The sequence below is a fragment of the Castor canadensis genome, chromosome 17, assembly GCF_047511655.1.
Source record: "Castor canadensis chromosome 17, mCasCan1.hap1v2, whole genome shotgun sequence".
Classification (NCBI taxonomy): Eukaryota; Metazoa; Chordata; class Mammalia; order Rodentia; family Castoridae; genus Castor; species Castor canadensis.
In genome coordinates, this window is record NC_133402.1 from 4,053,271 (window position 1) to 4,078,113 (window position 24,843).

General features: G+C 52.3%; 3 protein-coding genes across 10 annotated transcripts in view; 1 reads left to right on the forward strand and 2 right to left on the reverse strand.

Moving 5' to 3' along the window:
* Positions 1-2,108: 2,108 nt before the first annotated feature.
* Positions 2,109-3,103, forward strand: Smim22 (small integral membrane protein 22). Of its 3 annotated transcripts, none has more exons than XM_020156945.2 (4): positions 2,109-2,332; positions 2,547-2,705; positions 2,793-2,887; positions 3,005-3,103. In XM_020156945.2, exons 2-4 carry the CDS (start codon positions 2,570-2,572, stop codon positions 3,044-3,046), a joined length of 273 nt encoding a protein of 90 aa, XP_020012534.1. In that variant the 5' UTR covers positions 2,109-2,332; positions 2,547-2,569; the 3' UTR covers positions 3,047-3,103. The 3 variants fall into 3 exon arrangements, with proteins under 3 accessions (XP_020012534.1, XP_020012537.1, XP_020012533.1); XM_020156948.2 differs by having other exon boundaries at positions 2,110-2,336; positions 2,793-2,872; XM_020156944.2 differs by having other exon boundaries at positions 2,111-2,336.
* Positions 3,104-3,493: 390 nt separating this feature from the next.
* Rogdi (rogdi atypical leucine zipper) lies at positions 3,494-8,840 on the reverse strand. 2 transcript variants are annotated; one of them, XM_020156942.2, is made up of 11 exons: positions 8,722-8,840; positions 8,577-8,648; positions 7,662-7,744; positions 7,454-7,508; positions 6,721-6,801; positions 5,991-6,086; positions 5,010-5,108; positions 4,636-4,749; positions 4,487-4,536; positions 4,271-4,397; positions 3,494-4,005 (listed from the first exon to the last, which is right to left on the reverse strand). In XM_020156942.2, the coding sequence occupies exons 1-11, from the start codon at positions 8,764-8,766 to the stop codon at positions 3,964-3,966; spliced, it is 864 nt and encodes a 287-aa protein (XP_020012531.1). In that variant the 5' UTR covers positions 8,767-8,840; the 3' UTR covers positions 3,494-3,963. The 2 variants fall into 2 exon arrangements, with proteins under 2 accessions (XP_020012531.1, XP_020012532.1); XM_020156943.2 differs by lacking the exon at positions 8,577-8,648 and having other exon boundaries at positions 8,722-8,818.
* A 415-nt stretch (positions 8,841-9,255) lies between these two features.
* Positions 9,256-24,843, reverse strand: part of Glyr1 (glyoxylate reductase 1 homolog) — a 30,878-nt gene continuing 15,290 nt past the window's right edge. For 3 of the 5 annotated variants that reach the window (XM_074060231.1, XM_074060229.1, XM_020156941.2), the window contains 11 exons: positions 23,424-23,510; positions 22,458-22,514; positions 21,409-21,459; positions 21,245-21,318; positions 19,215-19,314; positions 15,660-15,770; positions 14,812-14,913; positions 13,951-14,113; positions 13,519-13,698; positions 13,094-13,218; positions 9,256-11,185 (listed from right to left, as the gene is read on the reverse strand). In XM_074060231.1, the coding sequence (XP_073916332.1) occupies positions 11,111-11,185; positions 13,094-13,218; positions 13,519-13,698; positions 13,951-14,113; positions 14,812-14,913; positions 15,660-15,770; positions 19,215-19,314; positions 21,245-21,318; positions 21,409-21,459; positions 22,458-22,514; positions 23,424-23,510 (1,125 nt within the window). In that variant the 3' untranslated portion in view covers positions 9,256-11,110. The remainder of the gene's footprint in view (positions 11,186-13,093; positions 13,219-13,518; positions 13,699-13,950; positions 14,114-14,811; positions 14,914-15,659; positions 15,771-19,214; positions 19,315-21,244; positions 21,319-21,408; positions 21,460-22,457; positions 22,515-23,423; positions 23,511-24,843) is intronic. The other 2 variants (XM_074060232.1, XM_074060230.1) reach the window with 1 other exon arrangement.

Here is a 24,843-nt window from a genome sequence, read left to right on the forward strand (position 1 = left end):
CCACAAAAAAAAAACCAAAAAAAAACCACACGCACACACAATGCTGTGGTTGACCACCTCCTCAGCCCTTCAGACTCACCAGTCCTTCTCTAGCTGCTCAGCTAATGGGCCCCAAGTCCCCGACCAACCTCCATCCTCCCTCTTACTGGTCTTCCTCCTGGGCTCTTCCACTGTCTTCTACTTGTCCTTGGACAAGGGAAGTTTAACTTTAAAAGCTTAGAAGGTAGAATCGAGGTGCCAGGGTAAAGGGTGGCAGGAAGACAAGACAGAGCCTGTCCTAGAACACTGTCCACTTTCAGCAGGGAGATCTCCCAGGCTCCCGAGGAAGTCGGCAAGGCGTCCTCCACTGCAAAGTAAATAGGATGTTATTAGCAGATGGCAGTATTGTCCCAGTGACCTGTGGGCTGAGTTGGGACAGAGGCAGATTATGTTTGGCAATCTCCCCTGAGGAAATGAGTCTTTAGGCAGAGAAAACACTTTTTCTAGGACTTCCACCCAGTATCAGTGATGTAGAATTCTGAAAATTTGGCGGAAATGTCTTGGTAAGTGCCATAGAGATGCATGATGGTGGTGCAATGTCTCCCATGCAAACTTTGGGGTTGGGATTGCAGATAGCACACTGTCCTCTGCTCCTGGTCCTATAGATGGGGCGAGCCAGGGTTGAAGGATCTGAGCAGTGGTGACCGCTGCACTTGAGCCTAACTGTGGACAAAGAAAAAAAGGCCGAAGGGACTCTCAGGTGCAAGTTGGAGGTAACCACAGCCGGCCACTCAGTGTGTGTCTTCCAGGAGCTTCTCTTAGGGCTTGGATACGGGGTGTGTGCCCAGAACTCATGTGTTGAAGGCCTGAACTCCAATGTGATCCTTGGAGATGGGGTTTTGGGGAAGCGATTGGATGACCAGGGGTCTGGCTTTGTCATTGAGTTAATCCATGATGACTTCATAACTGAATGGACTATCGAGAGGTGGTAGGAACTGTGGAAGGTGGGCTGTGGCTGGAGGGGCTGGTCACTGGTATTTTTAAAGGGGACATCTTGTCCCTTGACCCTTGCTGCATCTCTCTGCTCCCAGGCTGTCATGAGATAAAGTTTTGCTCTGCCACACCATTCTGCCATGATGCTCTGCCTCATCACAGGCTCAGAAACAACAGGTCCAAGTGAGCGTGGACCGGAACCTCTGAAACCATGAGACAACTTTGCGCCCTTTTTTTTTTTTTTTTCTGATGATATTGGGGTTTGAACTCAGGGCCTACACCTTGAGCCACTTCACCAGCACTTTTTGTGTTGGTTTTTTCAAGATAGGGTCTCGCGAACTATTTGCCTGGGTTGTCTTCGAACCGCAATCCTCCTGCTCTCTGCCTCCTGAGTAGTTAGGATTACAGGCGTGAGCCACCAGCGCCAGCTAACTTTTCCTTCTTTAAATTGACCTTCTCAGGTGTTTGATCACAGCAACGAAAAACTGACAGCATCCCACTGTGCCGAGAAGACTCCAACTTGAACAGTACTTTTCTGAGTCCTCACAGAAACCTGAGGAGTTGGACACAGTAACATGCTCATTTTACAGATGAGGAAACCAAGGCAGAGAGGGGTCAAGAATTGTGCGCAAGCTCACATGATGGTGGGATCTTAAGAGCTGGAAAAGGCAAGGCGTGGATTTTCCCCAGTCAGTCTACGTTAGATCTCCAGAACTGTAAGATAATACATTGGTGCTGTTGGCAGCCACTAAACTTGTGTGTCACAGTCACAATGGGAAACTGAATACTTTAGGTGTGTGACTTGGGCAAGTTGCCTAATGTTGTTAGGCCTTAGTTTTCTCATCTGGAAAATAAGAATAGCAACGATAATCATTTTAGGATCAACACAAGGAATAAACCAGGTAAGACATCCCCAATGTTAGGCTCAGACTCTTAACATTAGCTAGTTTTTTTCATTTTCATTCTAAACTATAAGAGCCACAAGAACAAGAAATTGTGTCCAGCTGCTTTCCAGCCCTTCTGTAGGCTAAGCTCAGCGTCTGGCTCCTTTGGGTCATGAGAGAGAGGAATGAAAGCTGACTCGGCTCAGAAGGGTTAGAAATGCCAAGGTCAAACTGGACACAGTGGAGCACGTTGTAATTCCAGTTACTCAGAAGCAGGCAGGTTGGTGGCCCTTCTCCCTGGGCCCCTGCTGCAGGCTGGGCCCTGGACTCTCCCCAGGCTCTGGCAGCCCCACTTGGCCCTGGGAAGGGCGGGGCTGGTTGCCAAGGCCCCAGGTGTTGTGGAACAGGAAGCAGGAAGCAGGCTGACTCCCTAGGACCTGGGACTTGCCTGGCTGGGGGAGCGGAGGCCTCTGGAGGCAGGTGGGGAACTGGGGAGAGGGGAGAGGGGAGAGGGAGGAGGGTGGCTCCAGGGTCAGGGTAGAGGCCAGGAGGATGATTGATTGGGAGAGGAAAGGCAGAAAGCAGGGTCTGGGGCAAGAAGGCAGAGACTGGCCCAGGGAAGGGGATGGACTGTGGCCTGGGGAAGGCCTGAGTCAGGCCAGGGTTCTAAAGGCAGCTTTCCGGGGACAGGAGTAGAGGTGACTCCTGCCAAGATGGGTCTGTCCACGGAGGAGCTAGGGTATGAACTGGAGGTCACGGCCCAGGAAGTGCTAGGGAGGCTGAAGAGCCGCCACCTGTTCCAGTCCCAATGGGACACTGCCGCCTTCGTGGTCTTCCTCATCTTCGTGGGTGAGTGTGGCTGCTGGTCCTCACGCCCCACCAGCCAGCCCCGGGGCTCGGTCTGAGGCCGTATCTGGACACCCATCCTGTCCCCAGGCACTGTGCTATTCCTGCTGCTTCTGGTCATTGTCCACTGCTGCTGCTGCTGCTGCTGCACCTCCCCCAAGCCCCGGAAGGTGAGCCCCCCGAAGGTGAGATAGAGGGGGAGTCCCGTGGTGGGCGGGCAGCCTGGAGCCCCCTGCATGGGGATGGGGCGGGAGGAATCTGGGGGTGGTGCCGCCAGGGTCCCCTCTGTACCTCTTTTGCAGGAAAGGTCCATGGGAGTGGATAATTTTGCCCTGGAGCCTTAACGCCAGTCCCTTGGCCTTTGTCCTGCTGGATGACAGTAACAAAGTCTGTTTCCTGGAGCTTGAGTCTGGACTGTGTGCTGAGCCCCTTGGGTGGGCAGTGTGGGGACTCACTGCTGCACTAGGGTGTCCATGGGTCCCTTCAGGTCTCCCAGCTCCCGGGAGACCTCTTGCCACCACCCGATGGGCCCCTCTAGCCAGGCATGGTGGCACCTGCAATACCAGGAGCTCCCAGCAACTTGGGAGGCTGACTTTGGAGAAGCGTAAGTTCAGGGCCCAGCCTGGGCTGCATGGAGAGACTCCATCTCACGCTCACACAGAAAAGTGGGTTCTGTGCTTGACCCTGCCATGTCACTGAGTGAGAAAACGAGCCCTGGGAACGGGGAAGGCCACTGACCACCAGGGACCCTAGTGTGCTCCCAACTCAGGCAGAAAAACAGAAACAAGGGCTGTAGGCAAAGTCTGACAATCTTTATTTAAGTCCTTGGGGTTGCAGACCAGTCTTGGTAGTACAGCTTATTCACGGGGTGGCTGCTGCCTGTCTGCTCCCTTTTCCCTCCCTCCCAACCCCAGGTTCAATGTCACTACCCGCCCCATACCTGCCAGCAGGAGCTGGACACCCTGGGTGCATCTGTGGCCACAGAGGAAGGAAAACCCTGGGCCTGGCCCCACCCTGAGTCCAAGGTCCTGGGAAGGCAGGGGTAGGAGCGTGGCCACGCCTCAGCCCTGTCTCCCCCGACAACAAACACCAAACCAGCATCTCTTCCTTCCCGCGCCTCCAGTGGCCATTCCAGCAGTGCAAAGTGTGGCGGGTGTGTGCAGACGGAGAGAAACAGCCCATGTGCCTGGCTGCGCGGCACCACGGAGTGGGGGAGAACACAGCAGGCCGCCCTCCCGAGACACAGGCTCTGTCGCCCTGCTCAGAAGGGTCTGTAGGTCCAGTGGCTGGAGAACACTGAGATCTGCAGGGGAAGAGAAGAGAGGGCAGTGGTCAGTGGGCACAGGGGCGTGGCCATGAGGGGTCTGGGGGCGTGGCCAGCAGTGCTGTGAGGGTGGGTGCAGTGGTGGTGAGGGGTCAAGTTCCCCAAGGGCGATGTGTGGGTCGAGTCGCTGAGGCCCAGCTGCCTGGTGTGTATGGGCACAAGGACGCTAGGATTTGGGCACTGAGGAGGTTCCCCCTGCCCCTGAATGGAGGGCCCTGCTCTCCTCGTCCCCGCAGCACCCCACCTTGTCCTTGAGCTGCTGGCAGAGCTGCAGGGAGACTGTGAAGTACACCAGGGCGTCGTTGAGCCAGGGGATCACGCACTCCACCTTGTGCACGTGGCTCACCTCCAGCCGCTGTGCGCCCCACTCGCTGGGGGGACGAAGGGGTGGCTGAGTGCGGCCTGGGTCCCCAAGGTGGAGAAGGGTGGGCGGGGCCCCAGGACGCTAAGGCAGACTTACAACATGGCTCCAGGGCTGTGCAGCAGCGCGCCTCCAGCCGGGCGGAAGTTCTGGGCAGAAGCAGTGGCCTGGTGAGGAGGCCCAAAGGGGACGGGCGAGGGGGGGCAGGGCTGAGGGGGAAGGGCCAAGGGGACGGGCCGAGGCTGTACCTTGGTGGAGGTGGGCTGCAGTGCGTGCAGCTGGTACACAGTGAGGCAGAGCTTGTTGAGGTTGATGTAGACATTCACCAGCAGGTCAGAGGGCAGCGTGGGGGCGAACATCCGCTGTGGGAGGCGGCAGGCTGTGGTCCCGCAGGGGTTCCTCCACGGCCTGGGGTTTCCAGGCTTCCCCAGGTGCCCCGGCCCAGAGCAGGGGGTAGCATCTTTGTGGGGACACAGGACGGAGTCCAGGAGCTCCATCTCACAAAGCTGCCCAGGGTTCCCACCCACAGCAGGTTGGGCACTGCTGTGTCCACCCCGGGGTGCAGGCTGGGCCTCCACAGGAAACCCCGCTCCTGGAGCAGGGGCTTGCAAAGGACACTGACCGTGAGGCCACTGGCCGCAATTTCAGGCAGCGTGAGGGTGGCTGGGGTGGTGAGCCGGTTGCGGGCCCTGGTAAGCTGCAGCATCACTGCGTCCATGAGCTGGAGGGGGGGTCACAGCTGCTACATGAGAGTGCCCGTCCCCTCTCCCACCCCCAGCATCAGGAAGCAGCAGTGTGTCTCCCGCTCCTGCTGGGTCAGAGTCCCACAACTACTGCGGGGCTTCTGCCCAGGGACCCCAGTTTCCACCAGGAGGACGACTCTGGAGGGAGGTCCAGGACATGCACCCTGAGGACAAGGGTGTGGGTCTGATCTGGCCTGGGTACAGGGCCATGGAGGGCTTCCTGGAGGAGGCGTTGGGATGGATTTCATAGGTGAGGAAACTGGTCACAGGGGTGAGCCAGCTCATACCACCGATGGACGGTAGGACGACTGGAACTCTTCCCTTCCCTTTGCTATAGAACAAAGCCCTAGCTTTGCTCCTCAGAGTTGGTTTCCAGCTCCTCCTGACACCCATACAGCTAATAAGACAGGATCAGAGAGGGTGGGTAAACCACCCAAGGACACACAGCAAGTCAGGGGCAGAGTAAAGCAGCAGTCCTGGGCATCAGAGCCAGCTCTCCCACCGCGTGGCCCCGTAGTGTAATTAAAAGCTTTTACTGCCTCCCTCTGTGGGAAGTACTCGGAGCAGGAATGACTTGCTGAGTGCTGGCCAGGCCACTTCACCTGCATTTCCACTGGCAACAGCTGGTATGGTTTGTCCCCTTTTACAGGTGAGGCTAGAGGCTAAGCAGATGACCCACGGTAGAACAGCTCAAAGCAGAGCAGGGGGACTGAACCAGGCCTGACTGCTGCCCCTAGGCCGTAAGCCGTTTCACCGTGGCTGGACACCGACAGGGGAAGGGCCAGCCTTCAGCTCTGTCTGGGATGTGTGCCCAGGCTCAGAGCACACGGTTCTGGGAGCCCGGGGCCAGCGCGGCCCACCTTGAGGACCTCAGCACCCGTCTTGAACTGGTAGCTTTCGTCCCGGTTGGCGAGGAGGTAAATGGCTTGGCTCACATGGTTCCTGGCGTCCTGGATCTGAAAACAGCACAGGCGGAGCAGGTTCCTGTCACTTCAGAGCAACCATGACTCTGGGGCCTTGGCTAGGCCCAAGCATGCAGGCTCTACCCGAGGGGCTGACCTCCTGACCTCCAGTGGGGAGGGTGGCTGCTGTGGCCTGTGGTCATTCCACCCTTCAAAGCTGTTCTTGTGCTCTGGCCTGAGGTGCCAGCTGAGGTGGCCCTATCTCTGCTCTCCTGCAGCTCACAGACAGTAAGACCACAAGATAACGAGTGGGCCTCTCAGAGGGGAGCAAGCGTTGGGAAGAGGGTGTGCAGAGTAACCTTGCTGGGAGGGGTGAGACCTCAGCAAGCCACTTGTGAGCTCAGAAAAGCTGGGGCAAACGCCCTGAGGTGGAGACCAGTGGGGGGGAAGGGGGAGAGGCTGGGATCCCATGATCTAGAAGCAGTAGGAATGTGGACTTGGCCCCAGGGCCATGGGAAGGCACTGATGGCTCTGTCAGGGGAGTGAGTGACTTGGTCAGGGGGCCCCAGGCACTGCCCACCAGGAAGCAGCTTCCTGGGCTTGTCCAGGCCGCAAATCCCCACCACCAGTCTCTCTGTGAGCGAGGCCTGCCCCTGCCTGCCCCTGTGGCCCAAGAGGGAGCAGGTACCTGCTGTAGCTTCCACTGCTTGTCCTCCCGGAAGGCAAAATGCAGCAGCTGGTTGTTCCGTGGCATCTTCAGGTTCACATCCTGACGGGCAAGAGTGGGACAGAGAGGGCGGAGCCATATCCTCTGGCTTTGGGGACTCTGAGTCCTTGAGCCACGCTGGGAACGGGGAGGTAGGGGGTGGTGGTGGTGGCTCAGGCCCCAGCTGCTCCACAGGGCAGGGGACCTCCTGATACCCTGGCCATTTAGCGGTGAACAGGGAGGTCAGGAAATAGGAAATCAGGCCCACAAAAAGTCACAGGGCAGCGAAAGCAAAAAGAGGTAGAGAAAGAGGAAGGAGGCCTCCTCCCCGGGTGATGGTAGATGGTGGGGAGCGTCCTTAAAAGCCAACAGGCTGCAGCCACAGAGGAGGGGCTTCCCTCACGCCCTGGCGCCCGGCTCAGAGTCAAGTGCAGGCAGGAGCTTGGATGCTGGCTGATTCGACTCGGATTCTGGGCCAGCCTATACCCATGCTTCACTGGGTCCGGATGACAGGCTGGGCCAAGCTCTTCCTACCTCTATCACATCAATCCCATGAGGAGATGTGAGGATGCTTTCTACAAACATGGAAACTGAGGCTCAGAGAGGTCAAGGGTCCTGCCAGAGTCACACAGCTGGCCGATGGGACAGCTGCTATCCACAGGCCCAAAGCTTTTCTGTATTGCAGGATGGGATGGGGGAGTGGTGGGGGACTCACCGCCTGGCTGAGGGCGTCCCCTTGCAGAGTCAGCACGCCCTTCACCTGGTCTGTGCTACAACACGGGAGGGTCAGAGGGGTGTCTGCTGTGCCCTAGCAGGCTGCCCCTGCTGTTCCAGGATGGAACATGCTCTGCTCCGGGATATCCCAGGAGTCCCCCGTCCGGGGAGCCTCACCCCCCCAAAACTTCCCCCCCAGCCCAGCTCACCCACAGCTGCCCAGGATGAAGTTCTCCTGCTTGGCGGGCCCCTCGGTGCCTGAGCCTGGCAGAGCGAAGCGCAGAGATGCCTCCTGTGGGAGACAGGAGTAGCCATTAGTGCACCCCAGTGCCATCTAGTGCTCCTTCCCAGCTCCCCCTCACCCGGGTCAGTTGGGGATGGGTCAGGTGGGTTGGCTTGCTTGGCATCTGGGCTTAGCCGGAGTGGCCTGTAGGGCTCCGTCCCCACAGCCTGGCCTTCAGGTCCCAAAAGCCTGGAGCTGCACTCAGAGGCAGCCCTTAGGGGAACTCGGGACAGAGAACCAGACAGTAGCCATGGTGGCCTGAGGTTCTGGGCCAGAGCCGGCACCACGTTGGGCATTTTTGAGATGCCTGGTTTACTAGTCTTCACAACAGCTCTCTAAGCTGGGTACTGTCACCTCCTTTTCAGTTGAGGAGAGAGAGGCAGAGAGGTCTGCAGGTGAGCAGTAGGGATCCTTCGGTTGTCAGATTATCAGTTCCCTCCCTTCCCTTCCCTTCCCCCCCTTCTTCGCTCGCTGTAGCCCAGGCTGGCTTTGAATCCATGATTGTCCTCCCCCACCCCAGCTCAGCTCTCAGATGAAATGTCACTGCTTCCCGTCCGTCCTCCTCACCCGGCCCGGGCCAGCTAGCTCAGCCCCCTTCTCAGGACTTGGCAGTACTCGCACAGCCTCTGGCGTAATTACGTGCTCGTCCCCTTGTGTCCCCCGACTGGACTCTGTCCATTTAGGTGGGGTCCAGGTCTGAGAACCACCGCGCCCAGAAATCAGCAGGCATGACGGGCGGAAGGGGTCCCGGGGGAAGGCCGGTCGGTAGGCCTGGCGGGGCACCGCGCGTGCAAAGGCCCGGGGGCAGGGCCGCAGCGGACCGGACGGGCAGGAGCGCTACCTTGAGGATGTCCTGCAGCTGTCTCAGCACGGCGTGCACCTCGGCGTGCAGCAGCCAGCGGAACTCCTCCTCCTGCCGGACAGTTCGGCGGTCACGGCCCGGCCCCGCCGCCCGCTACCCCTTCGCTCCCCCGCCCGCGCCTCACCAACACAGCCCGCTCCGCGGCGGTCGCTGCCATCGCGGTCGCCATCGTCGCAGCCCAGCGCCGTCCCAGCAGTCTGCGCCCGTCCGTCCGCGCGCGGCGCCCGCCCCTTAGCCTCCTCCTCCCGGAGCCGATTGGCGGAGCCGTCGCTGGCCCCGCCCCCGGGTTGTCTCCGAGCCCGCGATTGGCGAGCGCCTCCAGGCCCGTCCCGGCTCACGCGACCTGCGGGAACCCGGCCCACCTGACCTACCCAAGGAGCCTCCCGCACCAGCCTCGGCCCACCTGACCCGCCTAAACCAGCCTACGGCGCCACACGGACCGCTGCTTTCCAGCCGGGCCGCGGCGGCTACAGGTCCCACCCCCTTCCGGCCCGGATAGGGCGGCTCACTCCCCCTCCGCTCATTGATTGGCCAGCAGGCTGCCCGCCCCGCTCGCCTCGGTGGGCGCAGGGAACCTGCCCGGCAGCTGCGGCCAGCTTCGGACCCCGGTCCCCGCCCCGGGCCCGCTGACCCAAGCGCGAGGCTCACGCGCCACAGCTGTGTTACCAAGAAATGTTTTATTTTTCTTGCAGTAGCTTTGTTAATTGCACAAAATCATGTTTTGTTTTTGCCATTTAAACATTATCACACAATCCTATTCTGAAAGACAAATGTTCATTAAAAACAAAGCAAAAATAAAAATTCACAACCTTAATCACCTATAAGATTTGTCATTTAAAGAGGGTTTAAAAGGAAAAAGGGGAGGAGGGACTTTCTTACAAGCTTTTTCACAAGTGTCACATTTTCTCCTTAAAGGGAAGGATTTCAAAACAACGGTGAAATAGCTTAAACAGAAATATTCATAAAAAGAACTTTACAGAATTTCCAACAATATTAAGACAACATTGACTAACCAGTTTCCGTACAGCAGCTCCCCACCCCCGCCCTCCTTGTCCCCCAGGACCAGGACAGGCCGTGTTCAGGCAGAAACAACTTGAGTGTCCTAGGAGCGCCCTTGCCCTGCCCCCCAACACAGGCTCTAAGCAGCGGTGAGGGGGAGACGCCCACACCAGCATGGCCATCTTATGTATAGTGTGTTTCACTATAAATTCCAGCCCGCAAATTGCGACTTTGGAATCTCAACCCAGGAGAGGGAGAAAAGCTGACATCCCTTGGGTGACTTCTCCTTGTTCTCATTTAACAATCGGCCCCTCTGGTCCCCTGTCCAAGGAGAAATGCTAAGGCCTGAGGATGGCCCAGCCTGCTTCTGTGGGTCCATTGGTTCAGGTTAGGTCAGGCCCAGCTCTCTTCCCTCCCCACAGATGCTGGCCCGGGAAGCACCAGAGACCATGACACTGGCTGGGGCAAAGACACTCATTTCCCAACAAGAGCTGAGCCTAAGAAATGCTCAAGGTTGGGTCTGGGCCAAACAGGACAGACAGACAAAAAGGAATACTATCTCCATGGGAGGAAGGAGGGAGTGAAGAGGTGGGGCATGCAGGGGACCTGTGCAGGGAAGGCAGGAGCAAGTGGCCCGGTCAAAGCGGCTCTTCAGAGCCAGATGAAGAGACTGTGGCTTAACGGAAACAGGAAAGTGCCACCTCCACTCTCCACTGCTCACAGTGCCCTCAGAACCCTGCCCAAGGGCTGGAATGCAAATCCAAACACCAAAACAGCCAGGGAGAAGAGAAGCGAGCGCTGCATGAGGGCAGCAGGGCCTCTTCAGTTCACACAGGCGTCAAGAGTCAAGAGGTGGCTGCCCACTGGTAGTACAGATGTTAAAACTCCTTAGCTGGTCACCTGAAGCTGGAGGGCCCATGGAGTCTGCATTAGAGTCTGTGCTGGTTCATCTTGGCCAGAGTCTTTTCTGGCAGGTCCAGTGGGGGCTGTGGACGAGCCTCCAGCATCCACGTTGGGGATGAGGAAAAACCTCCTCCGGCGCTCAACAGCTGATCTTAAGTCTCTCAACTGGAAGGGGTTGGAGATAAGACAAGCTTGGAAGAAGAAAAGCCAGGCAGCAGTTTCTGGGCAGCTTCTATCCTGGGGTGAGAGCCAGCATATGTGTGTGTGTATGTGTGTGTGTGTGTGTGTGTGAGAGAGAGAGAGAGACAGACAGACAGATAGACAGAGACAGAGAGAGTGTGAGAGAGAAAGTACACAGTCTCCTACTCCTACTCCAGGGCCAGTGCCCAGCTCCAGAGCTTCCTCACCAACCACCCTGCCAACAGCCTCACTCCCTGCCCAGGCCTCAGGGAGGGGCTGCCATGCGCTGTGCTGATGGCAAGGTGCAAAGTCTACATAGAAGGAAAAGGAGACAGGTGGGCTGGGCCAGAACTAAGTCCCAGGACTCGACCCCACGTCAGGAAGAGGAGACCAGAGGGAAGAACGGAGGGGCGGGGCGGGGTGCTGGCAGCTTAGTGTATGTAGGCTCGGTACACGGCCGACATGTCATTGTCAGACTGGTCCAGTGCCTTGGCTCTTTTGTACACCTGGGGAATAAAAGAAACAGGAGTAAAATAACGTGGAGAGAGGCGGTGGGGTGAGGTGATGGTGCAGCTGCTGCATTAGACGGGGAGCTGAGGTTTGGAGCTGATTGGTAGGCGTTGAGCATTTTGAGTGAGGAGCATTCCATGCAGAGGGGATGGCAGGCACCGCAGCCCAGAGGATGCATCTTTGGAGGGTCATCTACAGCAAGGGATGTCACTAGAACTAACACTGAGTACTCTGTACTTAGTTCAGGCTGTGAAGTTAAGGTTGTACACTACAATTCTTGGCACGACCATTAGAAAAAAAATGTAAAGAAGCAGAGTCAGAAAGCCAACAGAAAATGAATATGGAATTTAAAATATAACCATAAAGGAGGCAAGAAAGAAGGAACGGATGAAGACAGGAGCAACGAGCAGAAATGAAATGACAAAAGGGTGGCTGTGCACCCAACCACACCTCTGTGCAGAGCCTCCATCCACACTATTCCCAGTCTTGAGTGGTCATGGGCCACTGCAGAACTCATCAACAGTGCACGTGCAGTGACCCATAAACACGTGATTTGAAAAGATGCTAATGGACTAAACATGCCAATTAAAAGACTGTCAGAAGGGATGAAAACACAAGTCCCAATCATGAACTATCTACAAAAGACACAATTTAAATAGAGACACCGGTGAAAGAAAAGAGAAGGAGAAAAAGACACAGGGACCTCCACAGGGCTGCATGTAGAGGCTTCCTTCATGTCCAATGATGGAGACGGAGAGGGACATTTCATAGTAACTAAAGGTCAGGCCCATGAGGAAGACACAGACATCATGAATGGTTAAAAGTCTAAAGTCATGACTTTCAAAACTACCAAGCAAAAATGGACACAATTAAAGGAGGAAAACAGGTAACACTACAATCACAGTTGGGAGACTAACAGACCTCTCTCAGCAATTCAAAGAACTGGAAAAAAAGGTCTCCTCCATTTCCTTACTGAAAGATGGTACAGAAAACAGCCAGCCATCTTGCTAGTATCGGGAGAACACACACGAGCCACTACAAAACTCATTTTTTTTTTTGCAGTGTTGGGAACTGAACTCAAGGTCTCGCCCATGTTAGGCTGTACCATGGGGCTATGTACACTTCCAATCCTTTTTAAAAATGTATTTTGAGACAGGTTCCAAGCTGCCCAAGTTGGCCTTGAACTTTGGATCACACATCACCATACCTGGCAGAACGCACGTTCTTTTTAAGTGTACATGGTACTGTCACCAAGACAGACTATCTGCTGCCACAAAGCAAGTCTGAATAAGTATAAAGTTTAAAAAAAACCACACAGCATGTTCTCTGACCACAAGAGAAAAAAAAAAAAAAAAAAAAAAAGAAAGAAATAGCCATTAGCTATCTAGGAGGACTCTAAATACTGTACGAGTTTTTTTTTTATTTTTAGTTTGAGATTCACCCTGTTGCCAAGGGTGGCCTTGAACTCCTGGGCTTAAGTGATTCTCTTGCCTCAAGTCACCTGAGTAGCTGGGACTACAGGTGTGTACAATCATGCTGGCTGGAGAAATTTTAAAATAACCTACAGGTCAGAGGAAATCACAAGAGAAATAAATTAGCATGGATCAAAAATAAATTTATAGCTTCAATGCTAATGTCATCAAGAAAAAAGTCTAAAGACAACAACCTAAGATTCCACCCTGAAGAAGTTAGAAAAAGAGCAAACCTAAGATTCTTAACCATAGAACTTGTTTACACATATTTCTTTCCCAGCCCAAGGAAATGAGAATACAATGTGGAAAGAATAAAAAAGAAAAGAAAGGAAGAGAAAAGAGCAAACAAAAGTTAAATAAGTAGAAGGGCAGAAATAATAAGGGTAAGAAAGTGAAGGGTCCCAGGACTTGGGCCACATGCTGTCACGTCACCTCATTGGCTGCGGCTGCCATGGGAGTCGGGTGGTTGACGGCATCGCCCAGCGCAATGGCCAGGCGGAGATCCTTTTGGATGTACTTCAGGTAGAAATCAGGCTTAAAGTTCCCTTGCAGGATATCTGCGGAGCAAATGTACTGATCAGGACTCAGGACTCTACATAAGCCTCCCACACATCTCAACACCAGCATCTCCCATGGCAGAGCCCTATTAGAGCACTGACATGCAAGAGACTGGGCCCTCAGCCCATGCCCCAGCCTGTCCACAGCATCCCTGGCTCTCCTCTGGCCCCAACATGAACTGCCTGCAGAGGGCGTCTTTCAACACAGTGAGCCCCGTTAGAATGGTGCTGGACAGTGGCCAGACCCAGCTCCCCAACTCTCACACAAAGGGAAATGAGAAAGGGCCACAGGTGACTTACTTTGGCACTTCTGGTCCAGGAAGATGCTGGCCAACTGTCCCTGATTGAGGATGTCCAAGAGTGTCTGCTGTGACTGGCCTGTCACCTGGGCCAGGGTCAGCCCCTCGGCGATGGTGGCCATGAAGCTCCCCTGGACCATGTTCACGATCAGCATCATCTTGGCTGCGTTGCCGACCTCGCCTGCCCCGGGCAGAGACTGGGGGTCACGTCCCGAGGGGCCCGAAGGCAGGCAGGCAGCCTCTTCCTGCCCTCACCCAGCACCCCAGGAGCCTCTCCACCTTCCCTTGACAGAACGGGTTCTTGTTCCTTCCTGGCACTGTGTACCTGTCCATGGAAATCCTTCTGAAGGTACCCATCAGAAAGGCTGATGTTAGGTGGTGGTGTGTCCAGGCCTAGAGGCCTGATGTGGCAGAGAGGTGGCAGGCACATTACCTAGAAAGAAGGAGGTCTTTCCCATTGCCTGGAAGCAGCTGCTGCAGTCCTCGTACAAGCCCCTGTCCCCGGCTGCTAAGATCACCAACATCCCGTCATTAGACAGCTGCTGATTCCCTGAGACTGGGGCTTCCAGGAATCGGCCGCCCCTGGACACAATCACCTGCAAGGGAAAGCCATTTTCTGGAGGCCTCCCCTCTCATAGGTTCTCCAGACAGGGCAAGGAGCATCCGCATCCCCAAGGGTCCTGGCTTCTCATCACACCGGTTAGGACCAGAGTGGGAAGCACATAGCCATGCACACTGAGGTCCCAGGGCTCGGTTCCAAGGACTATGCTATGGAGGGTGGGTCAGACAGGACAGGCCTTAAGCAGATACAGTCATAGGCAGAAAGAGGAGGGAAAGTCTGCGTCTGGCCTCCCACTGTCTCTGTTTTCTTATACACACTGGAGCAAACATAACCAGGCCAATGTCTGGCTGAACACACTTCCCCTCAGGACACTGTCTGGACCTGACCTGACCATCTTCAGAACACTCATGGTCCCTCGCATGGCTCAGGAGGAGAGATCCTCATGGTAATCAACTGTGACAACTGCTTAAATCAAAAAAGGCCAAGCTGGCAGTTGGACTGCTTACTGTGAGGCCAGCAGCCCCAGGCTCTGGTGTCTACCCAGTTTCTCTTGACGTCTGGTAGCTTTTCAGACCAGCAGAGGCTTTCAAGGTAGATATCAAGATAGGCTAGTCCCAAGGCTCCCAGTGTTTCCTCTTTGCCTTTGGCTCTTGCATAACTCAACTGACCACACTTGGGCATGATCAGCCTAGGTCTTGGGGTCCCCACTAAAGAATGATCCAAGACTGCTACCTGTGCCAGCTCGGTGACTGTGTCAGCATCCACCGTTGACATGTCCACATAGCACTTCCCGGGGCGGATCCCTTGCAGCACACCACTGGGGCCCAGTACCAGCTGTGGGGACATAAGGGAGAAGCAATAGCCCAGGCTCCCTGCTAAGTGCTTGGCAGCCCCCGGAGAGCAGAGCTGGTTGGCTCTTTGGCTCACTTCCTGATTAGGAGCTGACTAATAAAGTTGAAACGGGAAAAGCCACTAAATAGACAAGGGATAGAAAAGTATTTATCTACTCTTCCCCACTCATACACACACATATTTAAGAGACAGGACCTCATTATTTACTTTGGGGCTTCTTTGGATTTACTTGGATTAGACTAGTCACCAGTTTAGCAGGGTGACTATTGCACTTCAACTTTTTTTTTTTTTGGGCAGTTCTGGGGTTTGAAATCAGGGCCCATCTTATGCTTGCTAGGCAGGATCTCTACCACTTGAGCCATACCTCCAGCCCCTGCACTTGAACTTTCAACAAGAACAAATTCAGCAATAGCTAAACACAGGAAATTGGCCCTTGAACCAAAGGCTTATTCACCACCAAGCTTCCTGCCCAACAGAATTTCTACAGCCTGTTCAGGAACCATTTTGGCCCAGACTTCAAGGACTGTGGTAGTTTCACGCTTTGGTCTGGATTAAAGGAAGCCTATATTCAACTTAGGCAAGCACCCTTCCCAGTGGGAGAAGACCCCAGATGGAAAATCCAGCCCTTACATGCAGACACTCACTCGCAGTGCAGGGGAGAAGGGGAGGAGGCCAGCCAGCTCTCCTGGCCACGACCTGAGACGCTGAGGGGAGGGGGGAATCCTTACGTCCTTGGCTGCCTTTGGATCCGACACACAGGCAAAAGTGATGTCACACGTTGAAACGACTTCAGCGGGGGTTCTTCCTAGGCGGGCCCCCTCCTGGATGAACAAATCACACTGCAAAAGTCACAGATCCTAACGTGAGCTGTAAGCAGCGCATAGTGACATGCCAGCCAGATGCGTGGGCCAGCCCGTCCCAGGATGGAGGTCTTGTTGCTCTTAAGGACCACCTTGTGCTTCTGCCTACGTGGCACCTATCGTGTGCTGCTTCACAGAACACTCAGAACATTCCATAACAATACACATCACTGGGGTGGAGGTATGGCTCAAGTGGCACAGCACTTGCCTAGCAAGCACAAGGCCCACCGCTGGTATTCTGGTGCACTTTTCCCCCATAAGCATTTAGGGAAGTAAATAGAATAATCCACACTGTTACCTGTTTTCCTCATCTCCATTTACAGTGGGTGACTGCAGAACGTCTCACTCACCTAATGGCTCCCTTGCAGTTTGATGTTTAGTCTCCTTTCACCTTTCATTATGACACCAAGAAATATCTCTACACACAAAGTTTTCTCTATTTTGAAGTTAGGTCTCCATTGAGTATAACAAATCAGGTTTTAAAAAATTTTAAAACTCTAGAATGTTCCAGTGGGGCTGTGTAATCTTATAATGACTACCTGGAGGTGGCTGAATTACCAGCACTCAGAATGTAACTTAAAAAACAAGTACACACCCATAAATATATTTATTTTTATTATTCTTTGTGGTACTTGGCCTCAAACCCACAGCCCCAAGCAAGCTAGTCACGTGCTCCACCATCATGGTGGTGCATGCCTATAATTCCAGCTACTCGGGAGGTAATTTAACCACCTCAAATGATGTATTTTTGATTGATATACTTGGATTACTTCTCATTAATGAATCTTTATTTACTGTTTCTCCTTTGTGGATTGTTTTTATGTGTTTGATATCATCAACATATTGCCCTTTTCCTATCTTATTTGCTATAAGTACCACTCGTTAGCACACCTTTCAGTTCTGCTTACTTTCTCCTGTGAGAGAGTATCATGGCATTTGTCGTTAGTAGATGTAGCTGCTTCTGGGCTCACAAAGATCTACATTCATATTAAGTTTTATTTTCTTCTGGCTTGTTTTGCCTTTCAGTAAGTGATCTGGGACATGTTTCAGTAGTGGTAGGAATTGCATCTTCCACGTTTTTAACCAGTTTCCCTGCAAACCCTTTTCTGAGCAGCCCTTCATCTCCTCCCTGATTTGCAGGGAGCTGCCCAGTTTCTGTGGCCTGGGTCTCTTCAGTGGTCTTTCAATAATGAAGCTTTCTATTTTACTTTTAGCTTTGCATGGCAGAGGCCTCCTCATTGCTCCTTTTTCGAAAAATCAAAATTGTATTTCCTATTGTTATTCCAGAAGAACCAGAGGATCACTTTGCTGTCGTTAGGGTCTCTGTATGTTGCCCAGGCTGGCCATGAACTCCTGGGCTCAAGTGATACTCCTGCCTTAGCCTTCTGAGTAGCTGGGACTACAAGCATGTGCCACTGTGCCTGGAGACAGGATCATTTTTATCAAGAACCTTCTTATCAAGAAATTCCATGGAAAGTGTAATAGGATTAAGTGGCTTTTTAGAGAGAATATTACTGTATAAAGCACTATAGTAAGTACTTAAGACTACCTCACTCAATTGTCAAACCTGTGAAAGCACCGTTACTTCTCAGATGAGGATACCTTGCTGAAGAAAGTAAGCAGCAAGTCTGGCTGTGAACCTGCACCTGCCTAACTCCAACTGAAGCTCGCAGTTCCGCTACTCTTCTGCCTTCCCTTAAGTCACTAGGAATGAACGGTCCTGTGATAATAAGCAGGTTTTCCAGGATGCCAGAGGCACTTCTGTTAGGGGATCCACACTCGTTGCACTGACTGTGGGTTCTCCCCATCCTGTGACCATGCATGCCCACATTCCTGATGTTCCTTGCCTTTGGCAGTAGCTGAGCCTTACAAGAATGAGCCATAGTGCCTCAGCAATGGAGCCTCTGGGATCTTGCGGGGCCTCAGAGCCCACCATGCCCCCATGCACAGTACTGCAGCCCACCTGAGTGGGGTGGGGGCTATTTTTCCCTGGCCCCCATAATTCCTCAACTGTCTCTTTGTTGTTCTTTTTTTTTCATGGTACTGGGGTTTGAACTCAGGGCCTCATGCTTGTTAGGCAGGTGCTCACCACGTGAGCCACTCCACAGCCCTTCTGTGTTGTTCTTAATTTTTTCTACTTTACCTAGAACTTTGTTTTTGGGGGTGCTGGGGATTGAACCTAGGACCCTGGGCATGCTAAGCATGTGCCCTACCAAAGAGCTCCACCACAGCCCCTAGAACATTTTGTTAACTCAGATCATCATTCAGCTCCAAAACTTCTTTTAGCCTTAGCTATTGCTTATGGCTTCGGTACTGGCACAACTGGCTGTGCACACACGGGCAAACTCACAAGTGCCGGCTCAACCACACCATGTGCCTCAAAAGGGTGCACTTTTCTAGTCTCTCTTCCTTTACTTCATGCACGATGGTGGCGCATGCCTTTGTCTCACCACTTGGGAGGCAGAAGCAGGAGGACTGTGAGTTCAGGCCATTCTAGGCTACATAAAAAGACCCTGTCTCAAAAAACAAAATAACAACAACAAAAGTATAATACTTTAGTTTCTAGTCCTTAAGATTCTAGTTCTTCTCCTTTTCTTGGATGAGACTGTGAGGGGACCCCCCCCCCCCGCCCAGCCCTCTCCATCAGGAAGGGTACACTGACTTTGTCACTGGTGTGTCACTATGCAGCCCAGGACTCCTGACTCACAACCCTCCTGTACAACACCCAGCTGCACATTTAGATTTAGAATTCCATTTCTAGACAAACATGGCCCCTGAACCCATGGCTGCCACCTTAGGTTAAGAAACTCTAGACATATGAGGTCTCATATAGCTGTTTCCATTTTAGCAAAATAAAGTAAAAACATTCAGCCCTGCAGATAGATGCCACACGTCAAGTGTTCCACAGTCAGCTGTGGCCAGTGGCTCCCATGCCAGGCAGCAGGTCCACACAGCTGAATACTGTGTGATTGTTACAGAGGATGAAGCAGATCTACCTACCTGCTCTTCCCTCTGCCCACAATGGGACATGTGCACGTATGTATATCTGCATGTGTGCTAGGAAGTAATGCAAAACCTAACAGGATCTATCTTAGGGAATGGCAGGGAGGGGGAAATCACCCTTCATTTTATACCTTTTATTTATTCTTCTCCTTATTTATTTTTTTTTGTGGCACTAGGGTTTGAACTCAGAGCCTCACACTTGAGGAAGGCGCTCTACCGCTTGAGCCACTCCACCACCCTGTATTTTAAAATACTTAGTTTTTACAACATCCTAAACTCACATTTGCACCACCTGGGCTAAGTTTGCTTTCCCCTGCTTCACTTCGAGCAGAACACTGAGCAGAGACACCAGGAACAGATACACATCTTTAGAGGTACCGCACACCCCAAGAACCAACAAGAACTACCTCCAATACTTACTTTCTCTGCAGTCCGGTTCCAGACAGTCACTGTGTGACCCATTTTTAGCAAGTTGGAGACGATGCCACTTCCCATGAGGCCAAGACCCAAAAATCCTATCCTGAAAGAGACAGAGATGGATCAGTGCAGGTTGGAGTGGGAGGGACACAGTCAAGATTGGGGGATGGGACCTCAGGCCACTGAAAACACTGCCTGGTATGTGGATACTTATCTGCAGAGCCAGGCATGCTGCGTTCACACGCACCTTTTCTCCTGTGTTACTCTAAGTGTCCCTAAATGCAAATAGGCATGTCTAAACCCTTGGCCACCACAGAACAAAGTGTGACCTGCACAGCTCAAGGCTCACAATTGCACTCCAGTGTCTTCGGCCCTTGAAATGGCCTACTGAACGCTTCCTGATCAGTGATCTCCTAGGGCTCCCTCATGTGCATCAGGGCACACAAGTCATGGAAGCAATGTGTTTACAGCCAGACAACTTCCACTAGTGTAGGGACCAGGACCGGCTGGCACCTCCTCTTCTCAACTTTGGTTCTTCCAGGTTCTCCCTTGCCTTCCTAATCTTCCGGCTGCCAGGAGAGATGCGCTTTGGAGTGATCTTCCCATGCCTTCCTCCCTCACAGCTTTCATCTACCATCCATCATGACCCTCTGTGACTGAATGGCCTATGGCCAGGCTGCTGACCTTCACTTCCTACCTGCTCCTTCCTGCCACCCAAGACCTCTGGGCTAGTGACTACTACTGTCATTTCTACATGCTTTTACAGAGGGCTTTCACCCAATAGCTTTTTCTGATTCTTACACTTTTTTACCTCACAATGGCTCACTTTTTATGCAGTTTTTTTTTTTTTTTGGCAGCACTGGAAGTTAAACTCAAGGCTTCATGCTTGCTAGGCAGGCGCTCTACTGCTTGAGCCATGCCTCTAGGCCCATCATTCACTTCAGATCCCACCATGTTCTTATTTTCAGTTTGGCTTTTCTCGAAGTTCTAGACACCCTCTGCAGCCTCTCCACTTTGACCCCATGTTATCCCCTCTGTATTGCTGGTCTTCTGGAATCACACCTGCAAACTGTCTCCTCTGCTCCAAACTCCCCCAAGCCTCTCGAGTGCTGGGATCATAGCTGTGCTTCACCAGGCCTACCTCCATCTCCTCTTTGACTAGCATACACAAAATGTTCCTATTTCTACAGGGGGAAGTTCACTAAGAATAACTTGTATGGTTACCGATTCCAATGGTACCATCAATCATAAAGTAAAAGATGTCCTGTTTTTGGTCTGGGAAGGAATTATGTGGAAGGTACACATAAGAAATTTACACTTCTTATCTTGCTCAGGAGAACACATCCTCTTAGTAAAGAAACCCTTTCTCCCACGTAGATGCAGATATGACTGGCCTACAGAGGAAGAGCAGAGGTCTGGGAGCACCCTCAGGTTTGGGGACCACAGTTGAGGCAGAAAAGCAGCTGGCAGGTATATGGGAAGGACTAGGAGGCAACAGCAGGGACAGCTGGGGAAGACAAGAATGGGATTTATGCCAAATATCTTCATGTCTCCCGTTAACCTTGGAGCTTCTATCATAGGTCAGTGATGCCAGGGACTTTTAAAGTGTGGTCCCTGATTCGCAGTGACAGTAGTGTCTTTGTTACCTGCTTAAAAAAAATGTAGCCTCGGGCTGTACTGGACCTATTCCACTGACTGAGAAGCCCAACAATCAGTGCTTGATAAGCCATGTCACCTTCTGGATGATTCTGAGAAACTCTGAAGAAGGTGCTCTTGCCTGGAAACTCAACAGAGAGTTACAGAGCCATCCCCTGAGCCTCAGCTGTGGGAGACCCCACTAAGGACTCACATGGTAACTTCTGCCTCTGACAAGTCAGAGTTCTCCCAGACAAATCATTACTGATGAGAACTGTAACTTTCTCCCTCTTTCCATTTGATCCTAGCAGTGACTGGGACACAACACTAAAGGGCACCTGTGGGGTCACCTCCTCAACCCTAACAGAACCCGAGCCCCAAGAGGCCCTAGCACTTACTTTTTATCTGTGGGTGTGATGCTGCCATTCACAGCTGTGCTGTCCGCTGCCTGGATGGAAGTGGAACCAGTTTCCTAGGGACAGGAAGCACAAATCATCCAGTCATTCTGCCCACGGTGAGGCCCCAGGTGAAAATAAAACTGGGAGGCATGGAGCCTACATACCTCTTCACATATTTTCAACTTCTTTGTGATTGCCTGGTAACAGACAGCTGGCTAATAGAAAGGGGGGAAAAAGGCCATTTATCAAACAGAACAGTTAATGGGTCTTCATTATAATTCCTCTAAAAGGTCAGGCCTGAAGTAGGAGGTTAACATATATATACACGTCTTCATTGTATAATTTTACTGAACTCTAAATGAGCCACTTGAAAGCAAACACACATTATCTCACTCAATTCTCCATTCAACTAATGAGTTTCTTAATTTTTTTTTGTGGTACTGGGGTTTGAACTCAGGGCCTCATGCTTGCTAAGCAGACAATTTATTTTTTTAAATTTTTAAAAAAATTTTTTATTTTATTCATATGTGCATACAATGTTTGGGTCATTTCTCCCCCCTTCCCCCCGCCCTTTCCTCCCTTACCCCCTCTTACCCCTCGCTACCCGGCAGAAACTATTTTGCCCTTATCTCTAGTTTTGTTGAAGAGAGAGTATAAGCAATAATAGGAAGGAACGAGGGTTTTTGCTGGTTGAGATAAGGATAGCTATACAGGGAGTTGACTCACATTGATTTCCTGTGCGTGGGTGTTACCTTCTAAGTTAATTCTTCTCGAACTAACCTTTTCTCTAGTTCCTGGTCCCCTTCTCCTATTGGCCTCAGTTGCTTTAAAGTATCTGCTTTAGTTTCTCTGTGTTGAAGACAACTAAGGTAAGCAGACACTTTAATACTTGAACCACACTTCTAGCTCCTAATCAGGCTCTTTATCTGACCAATATACCGAGGCTCAAGGTGTTGGATCCCGTGTCCAGAGTTAAAAGAGCTGGTAAGCATCTCTGTGCTATAACCCAGGTCACGGGCAAACTCACAGGGGCTGCTAGGTCACAGAGTCTGGCTCCTTCGGCCACATGTCTCAGTCACACAGTGGCTGGTTCTGTTTTGAATCTTGGCAGTGCCTGGCTCCCTCATGGCCTACACTGTGATTTCTGCCAGGTACGGGACCCCACTCCCCACAGCCGGGCAAATCAAGGGTTAAGAGACTTGCAGTCACTCACCTTCTCTGTTTGGCTCAGCAGGAAATGATGGAAATGAGGATCTGCATCTTTGACTGGCTGGAAACAGAAGTTGATTTAATAAACAAGTTGCCCTCCACCACGTCCCTTCCTCCTGCCCAGTAACTGGAGTCTCCTGGCTGCACTGCCCTCAAACGCCCCCTATTTTTGGCCTAAGCCTTTTATAAAGGACTGCTGTTCTAGCTAGGAGAAAGTTGGCTTAAGTGAAAAAGGACCGATGTTTCTGCCAGGTTGGTACAAATCATTCCAGGAACATCATGGGAAAATATTCAAAAGCAGTTTCACATTTTAGTATTCACTGTTCACCAGGCCCTTAGGCAACCCAACAGACCAGGCCACAGCAATTCCCAGGACTCGTCCAGTTTCAGAACTCTGGGTCCTTGTGTTGGGGAAGTGTAACACCGGGCTATCAGTCAGGTGTGGTGCTGCACATCTGCATCCCAGCTCCCTCAGGAGCCTGGGGCAGGATGACTGAATGACAGTCTGAGCTACAGAGTGAGACCCGTTCAAACAAACAGCTGCATTTATGGACAATGAGAAGGTATTTATAAAACACAAAGGGAGAAAATGTGCAGAATGACCCCACTTTTGTGGAAAACCACCATGCCCCCAACAATGAGAATGACAGAGGGTCTATAGTCACCTGCAAGGCGGCTTAGTGGGCAGACCAATGCTTGGAATCAGTCAGCTGAGACCTAACCACATTTATCCTCAGGTGAACACTCTTTACCTCATCAACTTCCATACCATTTTGTAATTAAAAACAAAACAAGTCTGGGGCATGACTCAAGTGTAGAGTGCCTGCCTAGCAAATATGAGGCCCCGAGTTCCAACCCCAGTACTGCTACCAAAAGAAAAAAAAGGCAGGAAAGGGGGCAGGGAGAAGGAGCACACAGTAATGCCAGGAAACTGGTTCTGCTACGAAGACCTGTCTAAGAGCTCTTTTACCTCACTCGCTGTTGGCTGCCATTTGAACGTGGCCATTGGCCCAGCCATCATCCCCTTCACGGTACTGGACTCAGGAATAGTGAGGTCCTGCAGAAGGAAAGGCAGGGCATCAGGACACTTTGCTTCCTTTTTGTCCCACTGAGCCCTGAACTAAACCCATGCAAGTCAAGTCAAGTCAATCACTGGGCACGGTTCTGATGACCATTCCTGGGGAGAGATAGGGCGAGTTCTTTCTGTCTACACCACACCAAGTGAAACTTTCTTCTCACTCTTGTAATAGGAAAATGTGCCCTTGCACCTAAGTTTCATGAGGATAGCGGTCATCAGAAAGCCCTACTACGGCCTGCAGTGTTTTCAGCAGCATCACAAGGGAAATCCCCAGGGTGAATAGCGAACATTAAATAAGTAAAAAGGAAGAAGCTGCACGGTGTTGCCTAGGCCTACCCACATCTCCCTGCTGGGACTGAGAAGCCAGAACATACCTAGGGTTGTTGCACAGAAGCTGCTCCTTTTCTGCATGCTGGGGCCCTCCTCTTCCTGGGCAAAGAGTCCTGGCTCTGCTCCACTGTCAGTGATGCTACCTTATACCTGCCCTTCCCACTTGCTCCTTCCCTGCCTTGGTGGCCCTCCTGATTTCCATTTGGATGCCAGGGTGACTCTCACCATGACCACAAACCCTCTCCCTACCCTGCCAAATTGCTCTTCCTATCCCTCCCACCAGGCCAGGGTCTCTGGAGTCCTTCCTGACCCCTCGCCTCTACCCCATCAGCAGGGACTGCTGCGCTACCATTGCTCAGCCATCCTGCCACTCATCACCCTCTCTCCTAACACCCACGCTCTTGCCACCATTACTTTTCACTTGGCTAGTTGCAGACTAAGTCTCCTTGACTGTACTATGGATCCCTGCAGTCTAGTCTCCACATGGCAGCAAGAGTCATCTTCTAAAAATCAAGTCAAACAAAGTCACTTCTCTGCCCAAAGCCGGCTTCACATCTCACACAGTGGAGATAAAGCTTTACTAAGGAAGCCACAAGGAGGGCTCTACTGAGTCTGCCACCCCTACCCCACACTAATCTCCAACTCTGTGTCTAATTCCTCCCTCATGACTCCCTAGCCCCCAATATTCCACTGCCCCACCCCCATCGCTAATACCCCAAGCAGGTACCTGCCTCAGGGCCTTTGCACTGCTAGGATGTTCTTCCAACAGATGTCTACTGGGCTGACAGGCTCACTTTAGGTCTCTGTTGAAATGAATGTCCCCTTATCAGAGTGTCTTTGCCTGATCTCTCTACCTTCCTCCATCAGCATGCAATGCTGATGCTGACGATGACAAGTGCTAGTTTATAGGTATGGTCTCATGTAATCCTCACACCCTCACGATAGACAAGTAAGGAGAACTTAAGCAGCCTTGACTAAGGAG